Below are 23,596 nucleotides of genomic sequence, written 5' to 3' on the forward strand. Positions count from 1 at the left end.
TCATTTCACAGTGAGATTGGGCCATCCCCGGCACACCTTTCCCTCTTGTTACAAGGCCCTGCTTTCCTCACAGGTGCCATTCTTATCACCAAGCAAGCAAATGTCCAAGCGAGAATGGAGTCTGTGAACTGGGCTAAGCTTGGTCTGGCCACTATCTTTACCATCACCTGGCCAAAGCCATACAGGAATTGGTGGCAGAGCTGGGACCAGAGCCCATGACAAATGTCACCTGGCCCAGGGCTCTGTCCACCCCAGTGCACTGATGCTCAGCCCTGGTTAATAAACAAATAGCTCTGCATTTGTCTTTGGGAAACAAAGGCAGCTAGTGTTGAACCCTATCCTCCGAGCTCAGCTCAGGAGGAGACAAATACCTGACTGTCACCCTCCCTATTCTAACACGAGCTTAGACAGCTTAGTTGCTTGCTTACAGGAACCCGGCGTGAATTTTCTAGTCTTTTCTGCTGAGTTCTTACCACATGAATTTAGGCTCAAGCTCAGATTACCAGAGCCAACCGACTCACTGAAATCCTGCAACAGACCCTCCTACCTGGCCCTGGGCTTAGCAGAGACAGCTCAGCTCCATGGTGACCAATAGGTAAAGCTGTGTCTAGGAGCTCAGGGTCTGAAAGACCTGTCAGGTTGGAAGGTCATCACTTAGCAGATCTGGGGATGGCACTTCAGAGAGTAGGGGACTGACCAGGGCCACAGTGGGAAGCACCACCAGCCCTTGCAGTCATGCACTAAAAAGGAGATACTGGAGAGGAAAAGCGTTTGAATTCTGACAAAGGACAGCAGGGGGCCTGGTGCTGCCCATGTACCGGTGAGCAGCAACCCTTGTGTAGAGGGGTCCCAAGGCCCAGTGAAAGGGCAGGGGCTTGCCGAAGCTCACGTTCAAAATGGGGAACGCAGGGCTAGACCCAGTCTCCAGCTTCCAGGCCAGGACACCCCACCCCCACTGTTTGGGCCCACTAGGCTGTGTTCTTTAGGGGAGTTGTTTTCCCTGCAGAACATTTTTTCTCTCTTCCTAATATGCTTATTTCAGGACACAAAACTAACCTTAAAATGAACCTCAAACAGAACAAATTGCAATAAAAATCTGCCATATCTTAATGCTTAATGGTTTACCGAGCATCATTGCATTGCTTTTTTTTGTGTGTGTGTGACTAATCTGCCCAATCATCCATGGTTGGGCCTATTAACTCTATTTTATAGGTGGGGAAACTGAGGCTCGGAAAAGCTACCCAAGGTCATGCGTCTCCAGTGAACGGTGCTGCTAGAACAGAAGCTCAGGTCTCCCAGTACCCAGCTGCTGCTTCCACACTGCCGCTTCCACAAGGATGTCATTGCAAACCCCGCAGTTGGTCAGTGACAGATACTCGCCCCAAGATCCAGCACTCCCACCCCCACCCCCACCCCCGGAGCATGTGGGAGTGAAAGGAGAGGCCCATGAGGAGCAAGGAGGAGAGAGAGGGGCTCCCGTCACCTACAGCTCACTCTGCAAAGCACGGTGCAGTCCCAGTGGCAGAAGCAAAAGCAGTGGAAGGCCCACTCCCTGCTGACCATCACGGGCAGGGCTCCGTGGCACAGGCCGGGGGCACCTCTCGCACTGGGCCACTTACCTCTTCTCCTCTGTCACCTGGCTGGTGCAGTGGGTAACTGATACGCCATCCAGCAATCAAGTGGGCTTCCCCACCTCAATCTTTAATGAGGCTGCTCAGCTAACCTATCAGAATCTTCCTGCCCACCTGACTCCAGCAAGTTCGCGGGGCCCTGGCCCTGGAGGACTGTCCAGACCCCTTGTGGGGCTTGGCTCACAGGCCTTGGTAACACCAGGTGTCTGCCAGGAGACACCCTCTAGGTGGCACTCCTCAACTCTGTGGGCAATGGGATGGAACAGGGTAGGTGTGGCGTCAGAAGGGAGCAAGCGTGCAGAGAATGCCTGGGAGGCATGCCTAAATTTGGCACCACCCCAAACTTTGGTATGGGAAAACCAAGTTGGTGCCCTCTCACAGAAGTAAGGCTCATTTGATTCCCTGCCACCCTCCTCGCTTGGCCCCTTGCTGGACTCCATGAAATGCTGCCTCTCCCGCAAACTGTCTCTTAGGTGCATCCTCTCTGGCCTGTCTAGATCCAAGCCTCATGCTCTCACTTGGAGGGCTTTCCAAGGGTCTCCAACTGGCCTCTCTGCCTCCACTTATCCCATTGAGTCTGCTTACAGAGTCAATTCTGGAAAGCACTGGTCTTCCAGGCCATTCCTTGGCCAGGAAACTACTGTGGTTCTCCACTGGTCCACGTGGGAACCTTGGGATTGGGTTCATCCTCACTTTGGGACTGGAGGCCTCTCAGGCTCCAGCTTGCCTGTCCTGGTGCCCTGGCTGCTCCCAGCCAATCCCACCAAACCTCTCTCCTCCCTGAATGTCCCAACTCCCTTAGCACCCTCCCTCAGGAATACACCATCATTCCCTCTTTCCTTCCCTGGAATCCAGTTCAAATAGGCAAAATACGCATGGATTTTAAGAGCACAACACTGGACTTCAAAGGAATCCCCCCTCCACCCCTCACACTTGCTGCCTTGTGGGGGCATCTGAAGCTTGGCACCTCATTCCTTCCTTGATTTCCCTCCTCCCGGCCCAAATCCTTCCCCCACACGATGAACAGACTGATTCTAGCGGGCCTTTGACCCTGGGCCGGCTACTCACTTCTTCTCACTGGGACTTAATTTCTGCACCTGAGGGGCTAGAGAGGAAGCATGAGGAAGATGATGAGAGCAGCACCCACCGCTGAGTGCTCCCTACCTGCCAGGCACCATTCTGAGCATATAGACTTGAAGCCACTTAGAGTTAAATCTGAGTCCTGGCTCTCATTTGCTCTTTGACCTTCCTCGCAGCTCCAGGCATGAGGCTAAGCCTGGGATGTTATGCTCAAAGCCTGCCCTTCTGGGCCTGGTCCTGCTTGTTCCTCAGCCTCCCCTTTCTCTTCTCCCACATGCATCCAAGATGGCAGCGCTAGGTTCACATGCCTCTGTGCCGTTGCCTATTTTGCTTCTTTTTGGGCTACTCTTCTAACTGGCGAACGTCTGTCCATCCCCTTTAAGACTCAGATCAGGCATGCCCACCCCCAGGGCTCTCCCAGTAGCTCTCCCCTTCACCACAGCCTCCCCTGCAAGAAGCCCTGTGTTCTCTGCATCATAGCATAACATACACTGTATTGACAAGGCTCTCTCTCCACCTGGCTGTGAGTTCTGTGAACACAGGGACCAAGTCTTATTCATAATCTTTGTGTTTTGGTGCATGGCCCAGAATAGATGCTCAGTAATTCACAGATGGGGTCATAGCTGTGGATACAAACTGCTCCCCTGGAACTTACTATCTAGAGAGGAGAGACAGGCAACAAAGAAAGATACAACATGTAGGAAGAAAAACAGCAGAGAATGAGAATTAAAGGAATGTGTGTCGGTTGTTCTTAAGACAAACTCTGTGATTAGGTGGTATAAGCAGATGCCTGGAAGAAGTGAGGGAAGGAGCCCTGAGGTTTTGGGGAGAAAACATTCTGGGCACAAGGGGCCTTGGGTGTAGAGGCCCTGAGTTAGGAGCATGCCTGGCACATCTGGGGCATGGTGTAACTGGAATGAAGGAGGAGAGGTAGAGAGTAGGGAGGAAGTGAGTTCAGAAAGACAGCCAGGGCCACAGCATGCTGGGCTACGCAGGCCTTGGTAAGGATGTGGAGTATATTCTGAGTTAAGCCTAAAAACCTAGAGTTCTGGGCAAGGACTGAGACCTGAGTGAGAGGTGAAATGCAGTCTGCTTGCTATGCGGGGAATGGATCAGAGTGGGCTAAGTGCAGGAGCCGGCCAGTCAGGCAGTGGCTGCTGTGAACCCCCTGCTGCATGGACACGTGGATAAGTGAGGGCAGGCAGCAGATAGGCAGGGGGCAGAGCCTCAAACACTCGCAGCCTGTCCACTCTCAAACTGGAAACTGTATCTCAAGTTCAGCACTTGGCTTTCTGAATCTCCGGGGTTATCTACCAAAATATGTGAGCTGGCTTTTATCCTATATGAGCTGAAGCTGGCAGGCTACTTGTAAAACTCATTCCTTAGGACAGAAATGATACATGCTACGTGAAGAAAAAAGAAAACAGCTGTGAATGAATTCTTCCCTCACTTTCGAAGATGTGGGTATGTGGCTAGAAAGATGGGGCAGGTTAAATGTTTATAACAATCAACCTCTGACCAGGCCGGGTTACAGTTTAGAAAGATGGGGCGCTGCCAGCTGAGCAGGGTCTTTTGAGAGGCAGTCTGGTCCACTGGGCAGAGACCTGGACTGGAAATCAGGATATCTGGGCTCTGGGCCTTGAGCTCTGCATTCACCAGAGTGGCCTGGGGCAAGTTTCTCAGCACTGTGAGCCTTTGTTTCTTCCTTCTTAAAGTGGAGAAAGTAATTCCTGCTATCTCCCTGCAATCTCAGGGAGCCAAGATCCAGGACAAGAGCATCCAGGAAGGGGTTTGTTCCTTTCTGTAAGGAGTATACGGCTTAGCTCTGGGGGGTGGCACACCAGAATGAAGTGACTCTGGCTACGACTGAGGGGTGAGATCCCAGTGTCTATCTAGGGATTGGGCACTCCAGGAACAACTTGCATTCACGGTGCCGTATGCTTACAAATCACAGTCCCATCTATTTTATCATTTGAGCCTCATGACAACTCTGTGAGGTGGTTGTCACACCCATTTTAAAGATGAGGAAACTGGCCGGGCATGGTGGCTCACACCTGTAATCCCAGCACTTTGGGAGGCTGAGGTGGGTGGATCACCAGAGGTCAGGAGTTCAAGACCAGCCTGGCCAACATGGTGAAACCCTGTCTCTACTAAAAATACAAAAATTAGCCGGGCATGGTGGTGCATGCCTGTAGTCCCAGCTACTCGAGAGGCTGAGGCAGGAGAATTGCTTGAACCTGGGAGGCGGAGGTTGCAGTGAGCTGAGTTTGCACCACTGCACTCCAGCCTGGGTGACAAGAGCTAGACTCTATCTCAAAAAAAAAAAAAAAAAAAAGATGACACTAAGGCTTAGAATGGTGAAATGGCTTGCTCAAGGTTTCACAGCTGCTCCATGTGACAGGGTGGAGCGGGTGCCTGGAGCTAGGGCATGGTACTCTGTCACCTGCCCCCAGAATCTGTGCCACTTCTGTCAACCCCTGTGCTGACCATGGCAGGCACACCTCAGCTGGCTGCTTCCTGAGCCCCACCAGGAGGCGTCAGGAAGCTGCTGGTGAGGCAAGGCTGGGGAATGAACCACTGCCTATCTCAAACCCTGAGTGGGCACATGGTGCCTGGGCTGTATCAACGAAAGACTAAAACTCCAAAGGAATCTCGCCATTAGTGTTAGGGAGATAATCCTGGGACTGGTGGAAGGAGGAGACCTCTCTTCTCTGGGATGTAAACTGCAATAAGCCGGCAGCTCTTTCAAGGAGGACAATGGCAGCAGCAGGATGCAGGTGGGATGCTCTGAAATTAGGGGCCCCCGTGAGGCATGCACAGTGCTGCCAATGTGCCGAGGGAGACCCCCAGGGTCAGGCAGAGCCTCTTCTCAGACCTTGATTTGAACTTCCAAACCACCAAGATCTGCTGGTGCTGCCGTCCTCCTCCTCATCAGATCCCCCCCATTCACCCCCAGCCCTGCAGGGCCCAGGTTCAAGCCCCGCTTCCCTCAGAAAGTGTTCCCTGGCCATCAGGATCCAAGAAGCCTGGCTTCCCTCTGTGTCCCAACGTGACAGCTGCTGGCACCACACAGGAGTTGATATTGTTAGTTACCTGTTTTTTTTTTTTTTTTTCCTGAGACAGGGTCTTGCTCTGTTGCCCAGGCTGGAGTGCAGTGGTATAATCATGGCTCACTGTAGCCTCAGACTCCAGGGCTCAAGCAGTCCTCCCACCCCAGCCTCCTGAGTAGCTGGGACCACAGGCACATACCATCACACTTGGCTAATTTTTAATTCTTTTGTAGAGACAAGGGTCTTGCTATGTTGACCAGGCAGGTCTTGAACTCTCACACTGAAGTGACCCCCTGACCTCCTAAGTGCTGGGATTACAGTCATGAGCCACTGTGCACGGCTGATATTGTTAGTTACCTTTGCAAATAATTTTTTAAAAAAGAGTAACTTCAAACTGTTACAGTAATTTAGAGGTGACAAAGAATGTTTACAAACATCATCTCATGGTACCCTCACAACAACCCTGTGAGGTGGGTCTGATTCAGCCCTTTCACGGATGGGGAAACTGAGTCTCAGAAAGGTCAGTGACATGCCCAAGGGCACACTCCTGGCACAGCTGGTACTGGAACCAGATCCGAGTTCACGTCCGAAGTTCCTTCCACAGTATGCACCCCTCGGGGCCACAGCAGCTGAAGGCCTTTCCATAGGCTATGGCTGGAGAAGGCGTGCTCCTCTGTTTGGGGTGGTGATAAGTAGGCCAAGGTGACGGGTGCGATTTCTGTGTGAGACAATTCCATTAACCATGTCCCTCAATCACAGATAGCACCCCTCACCTTGAGCCCAGTTTCACAGGTTGGCCAGCAAGCGGTCTTGGTTCAGGAACTCCGTCTTAGTCTGCAGAGAAGAGTGCGATGGCAGGAAGTGTCAGGCTACGCGAGGCACACAATATGACATGGGCGCAAGCTGGGAGCTTGTTCAGTCACCAGACACCTCTGATGTGTCAGTCTCTCTTCAGGGCTCCCGAGACACAGAAACAGACACCTGCCCTTGAGGAGCTCACAGTCTAGACAAACCAACCCAGGGTCCAAACAAATGGGACAGCAGCAGTGTGTGAGGAGTGGGAAGGGGTGCCTGAGGTCTCCTGGGACACCGGGAAGGCTTCACAACAGCAGGGCAAAGGATGAGCAGAAGGTGACCAGGAGTATGGAGAGAACGTGTATGAGGGCAGGGGCGGGGCCCCTTTAGACGCAGCCCAGGGAGGACAGACTGAAGAAGGACAAGAGAAGGTGGATGGGTTACAACCCCATTACAACACTTCAGGGGAGAGAGTGTCAGGGGAGACACGGTGAGAATATGCAGTGCAGGTGGTGAAAATGGGAGCCAGTGAGTCAGAGGGGCCCGGGGCTCAGGCCAGTGCACAGCCTTCACTGCTGGACATGGTCCCATGCTGAGCTGGGGCCTGGGCTGAGTCAGGAGACAGGGCTCCAGGCACGGCAGCCTCTGGGTCCTGGGGTGCTCCTGCAGCCAGGGATGGATATACTGAGAGCTTATAAGGCAGACGATGTGCGGGTTTTTGGGGTCCAGGGACAAAGAGGCCACTTTCTGCATTTCCAACCTGACTAGATTCATGCAGTGGGAATAGCAGGACATGCCAAGCGGCAGTTGACTGTTAGGACAGAGGCAAAAATAAAGCCCTGTGGGAGTGCAGGACAGAGTGCAAAGTCACAGGGAGCGGGGTGGCTGGGAAAGGCTCCCTCTGTGGAGCCACATTCTGACAGGACGAGTGAGATTTTAGAAGTGTGGGGAAAAGTGAGAGGGGAAGAAGGGCCAGGGGCACAGGAGAGCCTGAGTAAGAGTGTGACTGACGGTGCGATTTGGGTAGCTGTTGGCATGGAGGCGTACAAAGGCCCTGCCTGATACAACATCTGGAGCCCCGGAGTGAGAACAGGGGTGGGTCAGCAAATAGACACATCCAGCTTTCAGAAAGTGGCCGCCAGAGGGCAGCTGGGAGCAGGCAGGAGGCCAGGGGCTTGCCGTCCTGTTCCCCTCAGGCAGGGCCATGCTGGGCCTGCTTTTTCTCAGGTGGCACGAGGTGTCAAATGGCCTCGGCGGCCAGGGAGATGAAGACAGTCCAGTACTTTCTTCTCTTTAGGGGAGAAAGGTAATTTCCAATGGAAAGAGGTTTACGAGAAACAAAATTCAGCCCCACCTCCAAGAGCTATGAGGTTTAACAACCTTCCACTCCCCTCCAAAGAGCACATGGAGCTGGGCCTGACTCTTCCCGGGAAGGTATGTCTGTAAGTCCCTTTCCGGGGCTCGCTCTTAACACTGTGCTGAGGTTGCAGCCACTGGGCCACTGGGCATCGTTGAAGGACACAAGAGGTTGAAAAACTGGGAAAACATTTATTATCCAGCACCAGGAGCTTCATATTTTGAAATATACCAATGATGTTATTACACGCGAACCAAGTAGGAAAAGGATGTACATTATGCTCCAAGAGCCAAAGAGAACAAGCACTTCATCCTGTGTTTTAATTCGCCCGGACTCCCACTAAGCTGTGGGGTTTTTCTTTTTCTTTTCTTCAGAGTCCCACTGTATAAAATCCATGAAGAACTACTCTGGTTGCATCAGGGCGAGGGCCCTGGTATACCTTGGTGGACCCCTGGAACTCCTCAAAATAGCCAGTTTGAAATCCACTGCATTCAACCCCCAAACTGCAAATAAACTTGCCTTTGACCACACATGCTTCTGTCCCACCCCCCACCCAATCCAGCAGCGGGGGCACGTCTGACAAGATTTCATTAGTGAGAACCAAATGAGAAGAAACAGTCAAAATCCAGTTATTCAACCCTCTCCTCACCAGCACTGCTTTCCATGTACCTCGGCCCTCTTCCTAAAGCCTGGTCCTTTTCTGGTCCTTGGCCTCGAAAAAGTGATCTTTCATGAGGGAATGCTAGCAGAGGAATGCTGGGCGTGGCCACGGTTCTGCCCAGACTTGTCCTGTGGCCTGCACACACCCTCCCCCTCACTGGGTCTTGGTTTTGTCATCTGTAAATGTAAATCCAGTCACATGACACCCACGCCTCCTTCCCTGGCTCCCACTCACTGGCCCTACCTGGCCTAGACTATCTGCCTTCTATACCAGCAGAGGCTTTGAGGGGGATTTTCTTTAAAATTCACTCCCACTATGTGGCCAAGTGCCATCAGCTTGGAGTCTTGCTTTAAGTGCCACCAGGGCCCTGCTCTCCTGGAGTAATGGGAGACGATGACACTATGACTCTGGTAAGTTCTGAGAGGACCTACAGTGGTTTAATGGAAAACTGCTGGATGTGGGGACAAAAAGAGGAGCAGCGTGGGGCACGGCCCTGAAGGCCACATACCAGGCACCGGGCATCTTCGTGTCATGTGAGCTGCCACGGGCCTGTGGTGTCACTCCATCTGCTGTTGGAGGAGGTGACTTGCTCAGGGTCACACAGACCCAGCGTAGCCCGGCTCCAGGACATGCACTCTTCCCGCTAGACCACGCTGCTCCCACCACACTTCCTGGCACTGGAGGAGAAGAGGAGCGTGTTCTCATCCCGGCTGCTCTTCCTCACTGGGGCATATCAGGAAGTGGTTTGGGCTAAGTACTCACTTCCTCCCTCTGGGGCTCAGTTTTTCTGGCTGTGAGATGAGACAGACACTGTGCTATCTACATGGCACTGTTACGCGACAACCAGGCGAGACACAGATGCAATGCAGGAAGGAACCAGCCCGAGTTTCAACCCTCTCAGGCCCAGTGGTCCCCTTTTGATTATTATGTTTTGTAATGATCCTTGTATTATCCTGAAGTGAAATTCATAGATTACATAACCTACCTACATAAATTCGGAAAAGATCAGTATAATGCCTTACATGTACTGCAAAGGAGAGAGAAAAGAGAAGTAGTCTATAATAAAATGTGCATTACAACACATAAAGGGCCAGACCCAGCTACATTAGGAGACGGAGGCGGTCCACACTTGCACCTACCCACAGACCCACTGGGAGTGCTGCTGCTGCAAATGGGATGTGACGAAGGGGAGGTCTATGGATGACTGAAACGTCACAGTGATGATGCTGGAGATAGGACTTTCCAAAACAGAAAACAACTCTTGGTAAAGTTACAAACAAAATTAAGTATGATTTTCTTTTGACCTACACAGTAGTCAAATTCCTAGAAAATTCAGCACATACTAAACCTGGTTAAAAAAATAAGTGCTTTTTCTTAAAACAGAGCAAGCTCTGGCTTGAGTTTTTCGACCGCATGCTTTGGTGGGACATGCAAAACAAGACTTCACTGCACAGGACGATCCTGCACATTGCAATGTGTCTAGTGCACCTGGCCCCGCTGCCCCCTAAATCACCAACACCTCTCCGTTTCCACTTTGTCTCTGGTGAGAGCTTCTTGTCTAGTCTGACACTGCCATTTCAGAGTCTAGAACATCAACACCTACAAAGAAGACAAAACGTAACTAAAGCCACATGCGAGGCAATGGCTGAGTGGGGGCAAGAGCCTCCTCCCGGCTTGCAGGGCAGGTTCTCCCCCGGACTCAAGGAAGCTCACGGAGAGTCAAACTTTCTGCAGAGTTTCAGACACTGTGGCAGGGAGGCATGTTCCTTGTTCAGTTGGGACGTGGCCAAGCGGCTGCTGCTGCTACAACCACTACTACTTACTGCTAGTCACCATCACAGCTCTTCCTGCCTGTGCTAGGCTGTCTGTCTCAGAATACTTCTACAGCCATCGTCCCCTTGGACTCTCATGCTGTGAGACAGACATGCCACAGATAACCATCTAAATTTCAGACGAAGAAACCAAGGTCCAAGAAAGGGAAGTGAGTTGCCCAAGTCACGTGCAAAGAAAGAGCACAGGCAGGTCTAGCACCCAGGTCTCTTGGTTACCTCAACACCATGACCTCTTACCAAGCAGATGACAGCTTACCCGGCACCCTGAAGAAAAGGGCCTCTTGCCTGGTAAAAGACTGTGGAGGACAATCAGTATTCTGTGTTCCAAATGAGGATACTGAGGCTCGCAAATGTCACTAGACCTGATGAGGTCACACAGTCAGCGGATGGTGGGACTAGGGCAAGAGCCAGGCCTCCAGAGTCTCAGTCTGGAAGGCTAGAATTGGGGTCCCTGTTCTTAGAGGGTTGCTGAGATTCAAAAGGTGAAAAGGCTCATGCAGTTATCACACATATCCTGAGTCCCCGTGGTGTGTCCCCTCTGTACTTGTTCTAGAGAGGCAGGGATGACTGAGACAACACAGGTCCTGCTCCCAACAGGACTAGCGTGCTAGTAGGGACGCTGGTACCAAAGAGGTGTCCTGAATAAAACATGCTAAGTACCATGATGGGGTAACCATGCAGGGCCAAGGGCACTGGCTGCAGCTGCCCAACAGGAGGCAGTAGGTGGAGCAGCAAGGATGTGGCCCTGGATGTTGGCATGACTGGTACAACGTCTGACTCTGGGGCCCAGTGGCTCTACAAGGCCTCTGTGAGGCCAGCTCCCATCCCTTCTCCTTCAGCTACAGCAGTAGCTCCAAAGCTTTAAAAAAAAAAAAAAAAAGTAAAGAGAGGAGAAACTGGATTATATATCCCTAAAACCCTTCCTATCTTTAAATTCACTTGTGACTGCAGCTCCGTGAGGGGATTATTTATCTACACATTTGATCTCACAGTGCCATGTTTCTTTCTCATATTCCTGCAGTGATTCATCCAAGGAAACTCTTTCTCAAACAGGCACTCAGACTTCTGATAGTTCCAAATAAAGATTATTATTAGGACTGTTAACTGTTATGACTATTTTTAATGCATAACTACCTCATCCCCATCATAACGGGAGCTTTGCAAGGTTTATAAAAACCTTGCAAAGTTCTCTGAGAACTTTCTGAGGAGCAGGGAAACATCTTTGCCCTGGGGCCCTCACACTAGTGTGGAGAGCTCCTTATTCCTTAGAATTGTCTCGAATAAACCAAGTGGCCACCTTCACCAATTAGGAGGCATGACCCAGATAATAACTCATGCTTTGAGACAGTATTATCCACACGAATAACCAATTAATCCAATACGAGGAAAGGAGCAGCCAAAGCCAGAGATCTGATCAACAATGAAAAGTAATGACTTTCAGCTTTCAGGACCAGATATTACAATAAAGAAAAAGAAAAGTAACAGCTGAAGGTCTGCCTGAGAGGAAGAAGATTTAAACCACCACCGTCATAATAACTAGAACTCAAAAGTCAAGTCCCCTGGGGCTGCTGAATGCAGAGGCAGACTCTGCACTTGTCCCCGGCCCGGTGCCACCTGAAAAGGTCACAGCGGGTTTTAAAAAGACGGCAAGTATTTACCAAATACTTACTGGGTGTTAGGAACTGTCCTGAGCACTCTAAAGGGATGATCACAGTTAATCCTCGGAACAACCAATGGGCAGGTACAGGTCAGGCGACTGGGGCACAGGGAGATCAAGTAACTTGCTCAGGATAAGTACATATGCACACACATACACACAGACACACACACGCTCACACGCACCCTCCTGCAGCACATGCATGCATATACTCACAGCTCACAGGGCCCTGGGCGCTGGGATGTGAAAAACACAGAGAAAAGCACATACCTCCTGCCCTCAGGAGCTTGTATCTATGTACTCAACACTCAACAGCTCTTTTGGGTCTGTGGATGCATCATGCACTGTGATGGGTGCTGGGATCCAACGGGGGACAGGTCAGCTGCTGTGTCTCTGCCTCTCACAACAGCCTTGTGGGAGACCAAACAGCAGTCGGGCCTTAATGTTACAAAGTGGTGAATGGCAATGGGGAGCATGGGGAGTACATAGAAGGGGCGCCTCATCCTCACCTGGGGTGGGCATGAGGGGAGCCACAGAAGTCTTCCCAGAGAAAGGGACACCCAGTAGGAGAGGAAAGATCAGTACATGAGCAGGCAAAATGAAGAGGAAATGGATAAAGAGAGGCAGAAACCAAGTGTCCCAGGAGGCTAAGCGGAGAGACAGAAGTTGAGGGAGGAGGAAAGCTTTGCTGAGACAGCATTAGGCTGGATCCAGAGGGCTGGGGAGGATGTTGATAAGCAGAGATGGTAAGAAAACATTCCAAGGAGAGAACAATATTTGAAAAGCTTGGCATCCAATCCCTACAGGACGCTGCCTTTTCTACATCTGTCCTTGGCTGTGTGCCTTTCTACTGTTTGCATATTTTTAGAAAAGAAAAACACCAGCTCATCTGAAAGCTCCCTGTGTGCTCTTGTCACTTTTGGTATCTTTTTCCTTCAAAAAAAAAAAAAAAAAAAAAAAAATCTCTGGGACAATGTAAAATGACAACCTCTTACGCCCCAGAGCCACGGAATCTCACCTTTGGTTTCTCGCCTCTGGTTTCTGCATTTTTTTTTTTTTTTTTTGAGATGGAGTCTCGCTCTGTCAGCCAGCTGGAGTGCAGTGAGGCGATCTCGGCTCACTGCAACCTCTGCCTTCCGGGTTCAAGCGATTCTCCTGCCTCAGCCTCCCAAGTAGCTGAGACTAGAGGTGCATGCCACCACACCTAGCTGATTTTTGTATTTTTTCTTTTAGTAGAGACAGTTTCACCATGTTGGCCAGGATGGTCTTGATCTTTTGACCTTGTGATCCACCTGCCTCAGCCTCCCAAAGTGGTGGGATTACAGGCGTGAGCCACCGTGCCCAGCCTTTCTGTCCATTTTTAAAAGTAGGTGACAGTACGATGGTGGGTGCTAAGATCAGCAGGCAGCAGAGCAATACTCTGGTCAGAACTGCCCTTTAAGGAGAGAAGAGGAACGGGTGGGTGGCGGCCGGCACGGGAGAAAGAAAACGCCAACCCTCCCTCTGGTGCTTCTGGAGGAATCTAGGTCTCTTAGCTGCTAGCTCTCCCTTCCCCACCATTACACCAGATGGCGTCTCTTTCAGAAGCCATATGATAAAGAGCCAAGGAATCTGTGACCCACCAACATGACTCTAGACGCTAAACAAGAAGTTTCTCCAGCAGAAGGAAAGGTCTGAGGAATGACAAACACGAATAACAACTCCTAAAATGTAGACAATGTAGACATCACCTGACAGCCAAGGAGGTGTACTTATCCTCTATTATGAGCCTGGAACATACCACATGACCTTAGGCTGCCTCCATTCATTTGCGAAAGGAAATACAAGGTTGCTTTGTCAGACGATGCACGCACCTGGGGAGTGGGAAATTATGCAGATATAACAAAAGGTGCAAGGAGGCTGTGCTCCTCCATGCTGCGCTGCACTTGTCAAAGGTACTGATAAAAATAATGGAAAAGATGAAGTTGCCTACTAATGTATGAAAATATTCACCCTTAACAGTAAAGAAAAATGCAAGTCAGACCGGGCATGGTGGCTCACACATGTAATCCCAGCACTTTGGGAGGCCGAGGTGGGCGGATCACTTGAGGTCAGGAGTTCGAGACTGGCCTGGCCAACATGGTAAAACCTCGTCTCTACTAAAAATACAAAAATTAGCCAGGCATAGTGGTGGGCGCCTGTAGTCACAGCTTCTCAGGAGGCTGAGGCAAGGGAATCACTTGAACCCAGGAGGCAGAGGTTGCAATAAGCCGAGATAGTGCCACTGCACTCCAGCCTGAGCAACAGAGCGAGACTCCATCCTCCCAAAAAAAGAAAAATGCAAATAAAAATGTTTTCCCTTCTCTTGTGTTTACAAAGATTAATGAGAGCACTAATGCCTAGTGCTTATGAATTATGAAGTCTGAGGAGTGGGCAACTGTCTTGTGCTGGACAGCGTGTAAACCAGGATATTCATGCTAGAAGGCATTCAGCGAGACTTCCCAAAACTTTATTTTCTAATTTTTACTTATTTTTTGAGACGGAGTTTCACTCTTGTTGCCCAGGCTGGAGCATAATGGTGCAATCTCGGCTCACTGCAACCTCTGCCTCCTGGGTTCAAGTGATTCTCCTGCCTCAGCCTCCGGAGTAGCTGGAATTATAGGCATGCATCACCACACCCAGCTAACTTTCTTTGAGACGGAGTTTCGCTCTTATTGCCCAGAGTGGAGTGCAATGGCGCGATCTCAGCTCACCATAACCCCACCCCCTGGGTTCAAGCGATTCTCCTGCCTCAGCCTCCCGAGTAACTGGGATTACGGGCATGCGCCACCATGTCTGCCTAATTTTATATTTTTAGTAGAGATGGGGTTTCTCTATGTTTGTCAGGCTGGTCTTGAACTCTCGACCTCAGGTGATCTGCCTGCCTCGGCCTCCCCAGGTATTGGGATTACAGGTGTGAGCTACCGCGCCCGGCCTAATTTTGTCTTTTTAGTAGAGACGAGGTTGGCAAGGCTGGTCTCAAACTCCTGACCTCAGGTGATCTGCCCACCTCCGCCTCCCAAAGTGCTGGGATTACAGGCATGAGCCACCATGCCCGGACCCAAAACTTGAAAAGCACATATATTGTTTGACACAGAAACATGCCCAAGGAAAATAACTGGACAAGCATGAGAATATGGACACATGAGATACAAAGTACACATACACATAAAAATACAAGAATGCCCTCTACCACATGAGGGTAATCATGGAAAATGGGGACAACCAACATGTTTAAAAGTAGATGGTGCTTACATTATGGCACATCTTTGCATGGTCCTCAGCAGAGTACCTTAGCCACATAAATGTTGGAAGGTTCATACTTCCTTTTTTTTTTTTGAGACAGACTCTTGCTCTGTCACACAGGCTGGAGTGCAGTGGTGCAATCTTGGCTCACTGCAACCTCTGCCTCCTGGGCTCAAGCAATCCTCCCACCTCAGCCTCCCAAGTAGTTGAGAATACAGACACATGCCAACAAGCCAAGCTAATCATACACACTGTATGATTTCATTTACATGACGCTCAAAAACAAAAACAAAACTGGACTTTGTATCTATTCTTAAGTGCAGGGACTGCGGGGAGGGGCCTTTTGGTGCTGACTACATTTTCTTTCTCGGTCTGGCACTGGGAACCGCGCACACACGTGTGTAACAGTTCATCAAGTTGCATCTGCGTATCTGCGCATGGTATTGTCAGTAGGCTTGGACCTCGGCTGAAGCAAAAGCTTATTCGTCAGTGGGCTGCGGGACCTGCAGTCCATGCAAAGGAGGCCACTACCAGCTGAACCAGAATGGACAACTAACTGTTCCTCCTCATGAAAGCTTCAAATTGGGGCACTCTCACATTGTATGCACACATCCAAACTAGCTGATGTCTCCCACCCCCGCCTCAACAAGACACTCATTCAACACCAGGGGATGTAGGAGGTCAGGTTCTGGATCTTACTATCTGACACCGAGAGGTTATTTCCTCATAATGGGGCATGGCTTTCTTATCTGAAAATAGGGCAGGATTAACTGATTTACCTGTGATTCTCTGGTGAATTTAATAAAATAACTAGTTTTTATTTAATTTAAGCACTTGCTCTGAAAGTGCTTTTTTTTTTTTTTGCCCCCAAGGTATCTGCATGTACAAGTAAAATAAACCTACCTTGAGGGCAAAAAAAAAAGCACTTTCAGAGCAAGTGCTTAAATTAAATAAAAACTACTAGTATCTGCATGTACAGGTAAAATAAAGCTGGGCTGGGCACAGTGGCTCACGCCTGTAATCCCAGCACTTTGGGAGGCCAAGGCATGCGGATTATGAGGTCAGCAGATCAAGACCATCCTGGCCAACATAGTGAAACTCTGTCTCCACTAAAATACAAAAAACAAAAACAAAAAAAAAACCTTAACTTCCACATCCTGGAGGCAGGCGAGGTAAGTTCAGACAGAAATGTTAAATTCACCTCAAGGCTCTTGGGTGGAAACAGACAGTTAAGTAAACATTTGCTGGGTGCTTACGATGCCTCAGGCCCTGTGCTCATCACTCAACACTGCCATGGTTAAGATGCTTCCGTACCATGCTATCCAAGTACTAGGCAGAAAGTCCATGAACTTTGGAGCATTGTCAAGATAGGGAAAGCTCCAAGTAACTGCTCTATGCATGATCCATGGGAAGCATGTTCAAAACATGTTCTTTATTTACTTAAAAAACCACAAAACTCTCCTAGAGAGAGTGTGTGTGTGTATGTGTGTGTGTGTGTGTGTGTGTGTGTGTGTGTGTGTGTAAGAGACAGGCTCTCACTATGTTGTCCAGGCTGGACTCGAACTCTTGGACTCAAGTGATTCTTCTACCTCAGCCTCGTGAATTGCAGGCATGCACCACAATGCCCAGATCTTCTAGTACTTAAACTGGGTCCTAAAGCTCCAATATATCAGGCCCAGTACACACTTTTTCTTTTTTTTTTTTTGTAGAGACAGGGTCTTGCTATATTGCCCAGGTTGGTCTTGAACTCCAAATCTCAAGTGATCCTTCTGCCTTGGTCTTTCCAACTGTCAGGATTATAGGCCTGAGCCACCGCGCCTGGCCCCAGTAGATATTTAAATACCACAGCCCTCCAGGTTCTGAGTACTATGTCTCTTCATTTCCCACCTCAATTCTGGTAGCAGTAACAGCAGCAGCAACAATAATGATCGTAGTAATACTCACAAATGCTAATAGAGTTGTTACTAGGCCAGGCAACCTGAGAAACATTTTACATTCTAGTTCATTTAAATGTAAAAACAACCCTATATCCCCCGATTTTATAGGTAAGGAAACTGAGGCACAAAAACATTCAGTAACTTGCTCAAGAGTTCCTCTGCTAGCATATGTCAGAACCAGGACTCAAACTGACCAGTGTGACTCCATGCCTGGTTCTTAACTACCAAGTTCTCCCAAGGTAGGCTCTCCAGCCAATGGCAGGACCATAACCCAGGCAATCAAGACACCCATCCTGGGAAAGCCTTGTTTCTCCCTCCGAAGCTACCACTGCAAATGTCCAATAAAAGCCACATGTAATTTTGCTTCTTTGCCTTAACTGCCCTGCTGAGAAACTTTTTGCTAGCCCCTCTCCCACAGTCTACCTTAAGGATCAAGCCAGCCCGAAGTCTTCCAGGTATTTGGGGCCTTTCACTGTGCAAGCCCCAGTGCCTTTCCAATTTCATTTCCAATCTCTTTCCTATCTGCACTCCGGGCCCCAGAAATGCTGCATCGCCCTCTTCCCAGCATGTGCGGGCTCACTCAGGCCCATCTGCCTTTGCTGCTTTTCTGGCCTGTGATGCCCACTCCTGCCTCTGCCTGTGAACTGCTCACCCAGAACTCCGGCTCAGACGGCACCACCACTGTGGAAGTCTCCCTTGGCAGCTCTGAAGGGCAGTTACTTACATCCTATTCTGTGGTCCCTAAGTACCTTGCATGTACCTTTATTTAAACACTTACTGCAGTACATTCCAGTTAGCTGTTTATGAACCTGTCTACCTGGAAAAACTAAGTGCCTTGAGGGGAACACCGCTGTTCAATTCTTATCTATTTTGCCTACACAGTTTCTTGCCCTCAGTAAGTATTTAATAAACCTTTGTTAAACATATGAATGAATAATTAAATTCAAAAATAAATTCTTGATTGTTTTCTCCCATCTCTCTCGAATGTTTGTTCTGGAATATGGAAACAGGATGGCAAGTTTAAAATAGATCTGGATATGTGGCTTCAGGGACACATCTGTACAAATCTATATCTCACAAGTGACAAAGAGATACAAACTCCATTCTCTCCTCCTCTGAATTGTTAATATCTCTAAATCTAGAGGCAGGCAGTAGGTTTCTCTGAGAACACATGCAACCTCAGCTCAATGCAGTGACAGTGCTAGGATACCCGGAGAGCCAGAGCTGTGGGAGGGCACAGGTAGAACAAGAGAGGGTCTCGGCATCAGGCCAAGACAAAGCCCTACTTACCTCCTTCTTGGGAATTCATGATGTTCAGGGCAAACAGCATTGCATTGGAGAACGTGGTCGCCTCTTCTTTACTTGCAAAGTTTAAGCCATAGACCTGGCGGGCATCTCGCCACTGGTGGAAGGTTGGTGTGGCCTGATTGTACTTCAGCCCTTTCACGATTGAATAATTGATCACAACCTGGAGGAGAAAGGAGAGAGAAATACATGTAAATAAATAAAATGTAAGTGAGCTGGAGGGTGCTGTGATGGAGCAAGTATACTGTATCCTTGAGAGGACAGGAAGATGGGGATGGGGTTTGAAGACAGGAAAGGCAGTATCAAGTAGATTTTCAGACCATAAACTATAGAACAGTGAGGGTTTGCAAAACCTGTTCTTGCCTTTAACTAATAATGCTATGTAGTTACAACCTCCAGATGAACAGCTGAGCTGGGAGGCAGGTTCCCTGGCTCTGGTTTGGCCCTGCCTCTCAGCCACTCCACTCATGGCAGTCACTGCACTTCGCTGGGGCTCAGTTTCTCCACTTATAAGATGGGGATAATAATTCTGGCTTTACCAATCCAATGGGGTTACTGCGAAGATCACATTGTGATATGTATCTTATCTATATCTTATTTATAGCTTACCTTCTAGATATAAAGCTCCTAAGGGCAAGTCTTCTATAATTCATATTTACGCCTCCTATAGCCCTCTGCATAGTGTCTAGTACTTTGAATGCATTAATAAGTGGGCTATGTGTCAAAATAATAACTTGGGAAAGTTTATGTACCACACATGTATACAGCATTATTCATATCTTATTACTCAATCAAAAAGCATCAACTGACTGCCAGGAGCAATGCCAGGCCCAGTAGGGAAGGATACAGAGACGACAGAATCCAGACATTCAGGTGCTTACAAGCTGCCAGGGGATTCAACATCAGGTCTGCCTGACCTCTAAACTTCTGCACTTTTAGGCATTTAAAAAAGGATTCTTTCAAAGTACTTTAAGACTATATTCCTAAGTCGTGCCCTGGAGGAAAAGATGCTGGGGCTGGAGCCCTCATTCTGCTTCCCACCCCTTCTAGCTTGGAGCCACATGATCTAACATCACGACACTTATGAATGATCTGTTTTCTGGTCTGTCAAATGGAGAAGAACGTGATATGGCTATGGCATGGCACCCTCACAGTGTGTTGTGAGGATTAAATTATATATGAGAAAGTAACTGACACAGCTCCTGGCACAAGGTAGGCTGCAAGTGACTGAATGGAGAAGTATGAAGATCTCTACGAATGGAAGTTATGCAAGCAGAGTGTGGATGAGGCCGGAGGGCCAGCTCTTAGAGACACCATGGAAAGGATTTTGCTTTAGAAGTACAAGGTGATTTCTCAGATTTTGTCTGGCTTTGAGGTTGCAAGGACTGTGTGATCCGAGGTTGGGGATAACTCTCTCTATGCTGATGTATCACTTTCCTCTATTGCTCCACACTGCTGTGCTGCTGGGTAAGGTAGAGCCAGAGGACAGCAAACATGAGTGACATCCAGAAAAGCTGCTTCCCAAGTCTTGGGTGGAAGGTGGGCTTGGGTCTTCCTATGACAGGCAGAGGCAGGGAAAGGGGAGATACACACATAGTACACTAAATCAGCTAAAGAAACGTAATTGAGGCCGGGCATGGTGGCTCACACCTGTAATCCCAGGACTTTGGGAGGCCAAGGTGGGCGGATCACCTGAGGTCAGAAGTTCAAGATCAGCCTGGCCAATATGGCAAAACCCCGTCTTTACTAAAAATACAAAAATTAGCCGAGAATGGTGGTGGGTGCCTGTAGTCCCAGCTACTTGGGAGGCTGAGGCACAAGAATCGCTTGAACCCAGGAGGTGGAGGTTGCAGTGAGCCAAGATTGAGTCACTGCACTTCAGCCTGGGGGACAGAGCCAGACTGTCTCAAACAACAACAACAACAACAACAACAACACCCGTAATTGTTTCACAACTTAATTGTTACATATTGACAGGCACATATTTTGGCCAACATCTACACACAAGTTCCAGGGTAGTTCTCTATTTTTTGTTCTTTGTGCCAGGAGTATAGATTCACATGCATATACAGCTAAACCAAAAGAACTGGACTGGGGGTGACTAGGTTTAGTTATAGGTCATCAGAAAAAGGACTAATAAGAACTAGCAAATAATAACTAGTAACTGATAACTACCAAATAATAAGAACTAGCAAAGTTAACTGTTGTTAAAACAGCTCTTTAGATTATAGGACACATTAATAGTGGTACAGTGACCAGCATGAGGGAAGAGAAGAACCTGCTACATTCTGCCCTGGTAAGTCCCTATCAGAAGTTCTGTGTTCAAGTTTTTTTTGTTTTCATTTTGGTGTTGCATTGGACAGTAGCAAACTAAAGCAAGCCAGAGGATAATGCTTTAAAAATTGAAGAAGGTCTCGAAACCACCTTATATCAGGAATGGTTAAGAGATACTGAAGCAAGATAAAATATGCTTTAGTGTCTCATGACTACTGTCTCCAGATATTTGAGGAGATATTCTGGGGAAATGAAATTTAGAACCCTATGATTTAACTTGATTTAAAAAAAAAAAATTTTTAGTATGGTTTTTGTTTTGTTTTGTTTTGTGTTTTTAGACGGAGTCTCGCTCTGTCGCCCAGGCTGGAGTGCAGTGGCACGATCTTGGCTCACTGCAACCTCTGCCTCCTGGGTTCAAACGTTTCTCCTGCCTCAACCTCCTGAGTAGCTGGAACTATAGGTGCCTGCCACCATGCCCAGCTAATTTTTTTGTGTTTTCAGTAGAGACGGGTTTTCACCGTGTTAGCCAGGATGGTCTCGATCTCCTGACCTCATGATCCACCCACCTCAGCTTCCCAAAGTGCTGGGATTACAGGTGCGAGCCACCGCACCTGGCCTTTAGCATGTTTTTTTCTTTTTTTTTGAGACGGAGTCTTGCTCTGTTGCCCAGGCTGCAGTGCAGTGGCACAATCTTGGCTCACTGAATGGGTTCACGCCATTCTCCTGCCTCAGCCTCCCGAGTAGCTGGGAGTACAGGCGCCCGCCACCATGCCCGGCTGATTTTTTGTATTTTTAGTAGAGACGGGGCTTCACTGTGTTAGCCGGGATGGTCTCAATCTCCTGACCTCGCGATCTGCCGGCCTCGGCCTCCCAAAGTGCTGGGATTACAGGTGTGAGCCACCGTGCCCGGCCCATAGTATGGTTTCTTAAGATGGAGTCTTGCTCTGTCACCCAGGCTGGAGTGCAGTGGCGCGATCTTGGCTCACTGCAGCCTCCACCTCCTGGGTTCAAGTGATCCTCCTGTCTCAGCCTCCCGAGTAGCTGGGACTACAGGTACAGGCCACCATGCCCCATCTGATTTTTTTTTTTTTTAAGTAGAGTCAGGGTTTCGCCATGTTGACCAGGCTGTCTCGAACTCCTGACCTCAAGTAATCCTCCCGCCTTGGCCTCCCAAAGTGCTGGGATTACAGGCATGAGCCACTGGGCCTGGCCTAGAACCCTATGATTTGAACTCTCTGGTTGGCTACATTCTTAGAGAGGAACTTAAGGTGAGTGAGAATTTTTTTTTTTTCCAAATCTCAAAGTGGCTCTTGGGGGGAAATGAGAATTGAGGGGCAGCTGATGCCTAATCCAGAATACCCCGGCCCTGCCGTTTCTGTTCTATCTACAACTGCGGTGCAAAGGCTGCTCACCAACTGCTGCTGTTTGGTGTCTACACACAGCCCCCAACGGTCTATGATTGCTTTGAAGACAAGCATACTAGGTACAAGTAATGAGCAGAGGTTTTACGTCAGAGGGTTCTGCATTAAAACCCTGGCTTTATTACTTTTCAGTTGTATAACCTTAGACAAGTTGCTCATATCAGTTTCCTCATACGTAAGATGAAGATAATATTATCAGTAATACTGCACTGAATATTCTTGTGAAGATGTATTTCTACAGGATATATCCCTGTAAGCCAAACGGCTAGAGAGACATGACCATTACAAAATTTGTATTTATTATTTGAAAATTGACTTCTAAAACAGGAGAGTCCAGTGCAATGTGTTTTGGATGTATGTGCGGCGACACAAGGCCAATGTCACTTGACCATCTGTTGAGGTGGCCAGTGTTTAAACTGTCAGATCTGACCAGCCAACAGCTAAAATCTCAGTACCTAATGGTTCCACCTCTTTGTTTACTCTGCTTAGAGTGAGTCAAAGGATCCAACTGAACACGTGCGTTTTTGCAAGTCCACTTTTGGGTGAGGCTGCTTCATTTAGTACCCATCACCCAACACTCACTTGTAGAGATAACCATGTTTCTTATTTCTAGCACCATTGGCAAAATATGTCTGTTCTTAAGGTACATAGAAACGGACTCCTGTGGTATACGGCATGTACTCTTTTGTTTCTGGCTTATTTCCCTGAACACAATGTTTATGAGATTCACCATGTTATTGCATATATCCATATTTCATTCTTTTTTTTTTTTTTTTTTTGAGATGGAGTTTTGCTCCTGTCACCCAGGCTGGAGTGTAATAGTACAATCTCAGCTCACTGCAACCCTGCCTCCTGGGTTCAAGCGATTCTCCTGCCTCAGCCTCCCAAGTAGCTGGGATTACAGGTGCCCGCCACCACACCTGGCTAATTTTTGTATTTTTAGTATTGATGGGGTTTCACCATGTTGGCCAGGCTGGTCTTGAACCCCTGACCTCAGGTGATCCGCCCGCCTTGGTCTCCCAAAGTGTTGGGATTATGGGTGTGAACCACTGAGTCTGGCTGAATTCTTACTGACTGCTACACAGTATTCCATTTTTTTAACCACAACTTCTCCATTCTCCTGCTGATAGACATGGGTAGTTTTGCATTCTTGGCTGTTATGAATACAACTGTTATGAACATTTTCATATATATCGTTTAGTGGACATAGGTACTTGTAAGGATATAAGAAAAACTAAAGTGTTTTTCCTTTTCGAGACCCCAGAATGAGATGGGGTCTCATTTTGTCACCCATGCTGGAGTGCACTGGCATGGTCATGGCTCACTGCAGCC

At 48.7% G+C, this 23,596-nt stretch overlaps 1 protein-coding gene across 4 annotated transcripts in view; it reads right to left on the bottom strand.

The window, feature by feature from the left end:
• EVL (Enah/Vasp-like) overlaps positions 1-23,596 on the bottom strand; it is a 172,445-nt gene that overhangs the window by 27,821 nt on the left and 121,028 nt on the right. For all 4 annotated transcript variants that reach the window (XM_032134984.2, XM_032134985.2, XM_032134982.2 and 1 more), the window contains exon 3: positions 18,555-18,732. In XM_032134984.2, the coding sequence (XP_031990875.1) occupies positions 18,555-18,732 (178 nt within the window). The remainder of the gene's footprint in view (positions 1-18,554; positions 18,733-23,596) is intronic.

This window comes from Hylobates moloch, unplaced genomic scaffold (genome assembly GCF_009828535.3).
Source record: "Hylobates moloch isolate HMO894 unplaced genomic scaffold, HMol_V3 SCAFFOLD_16, whole genome shotgun sequence".
NCBI classification, from domain to species: domain Eukaryota; kingdom Metazoa; phylum Chordata; class Mammalia; order Primates; family Hylobatidae; genus Hylobates; species Hylobates moloch.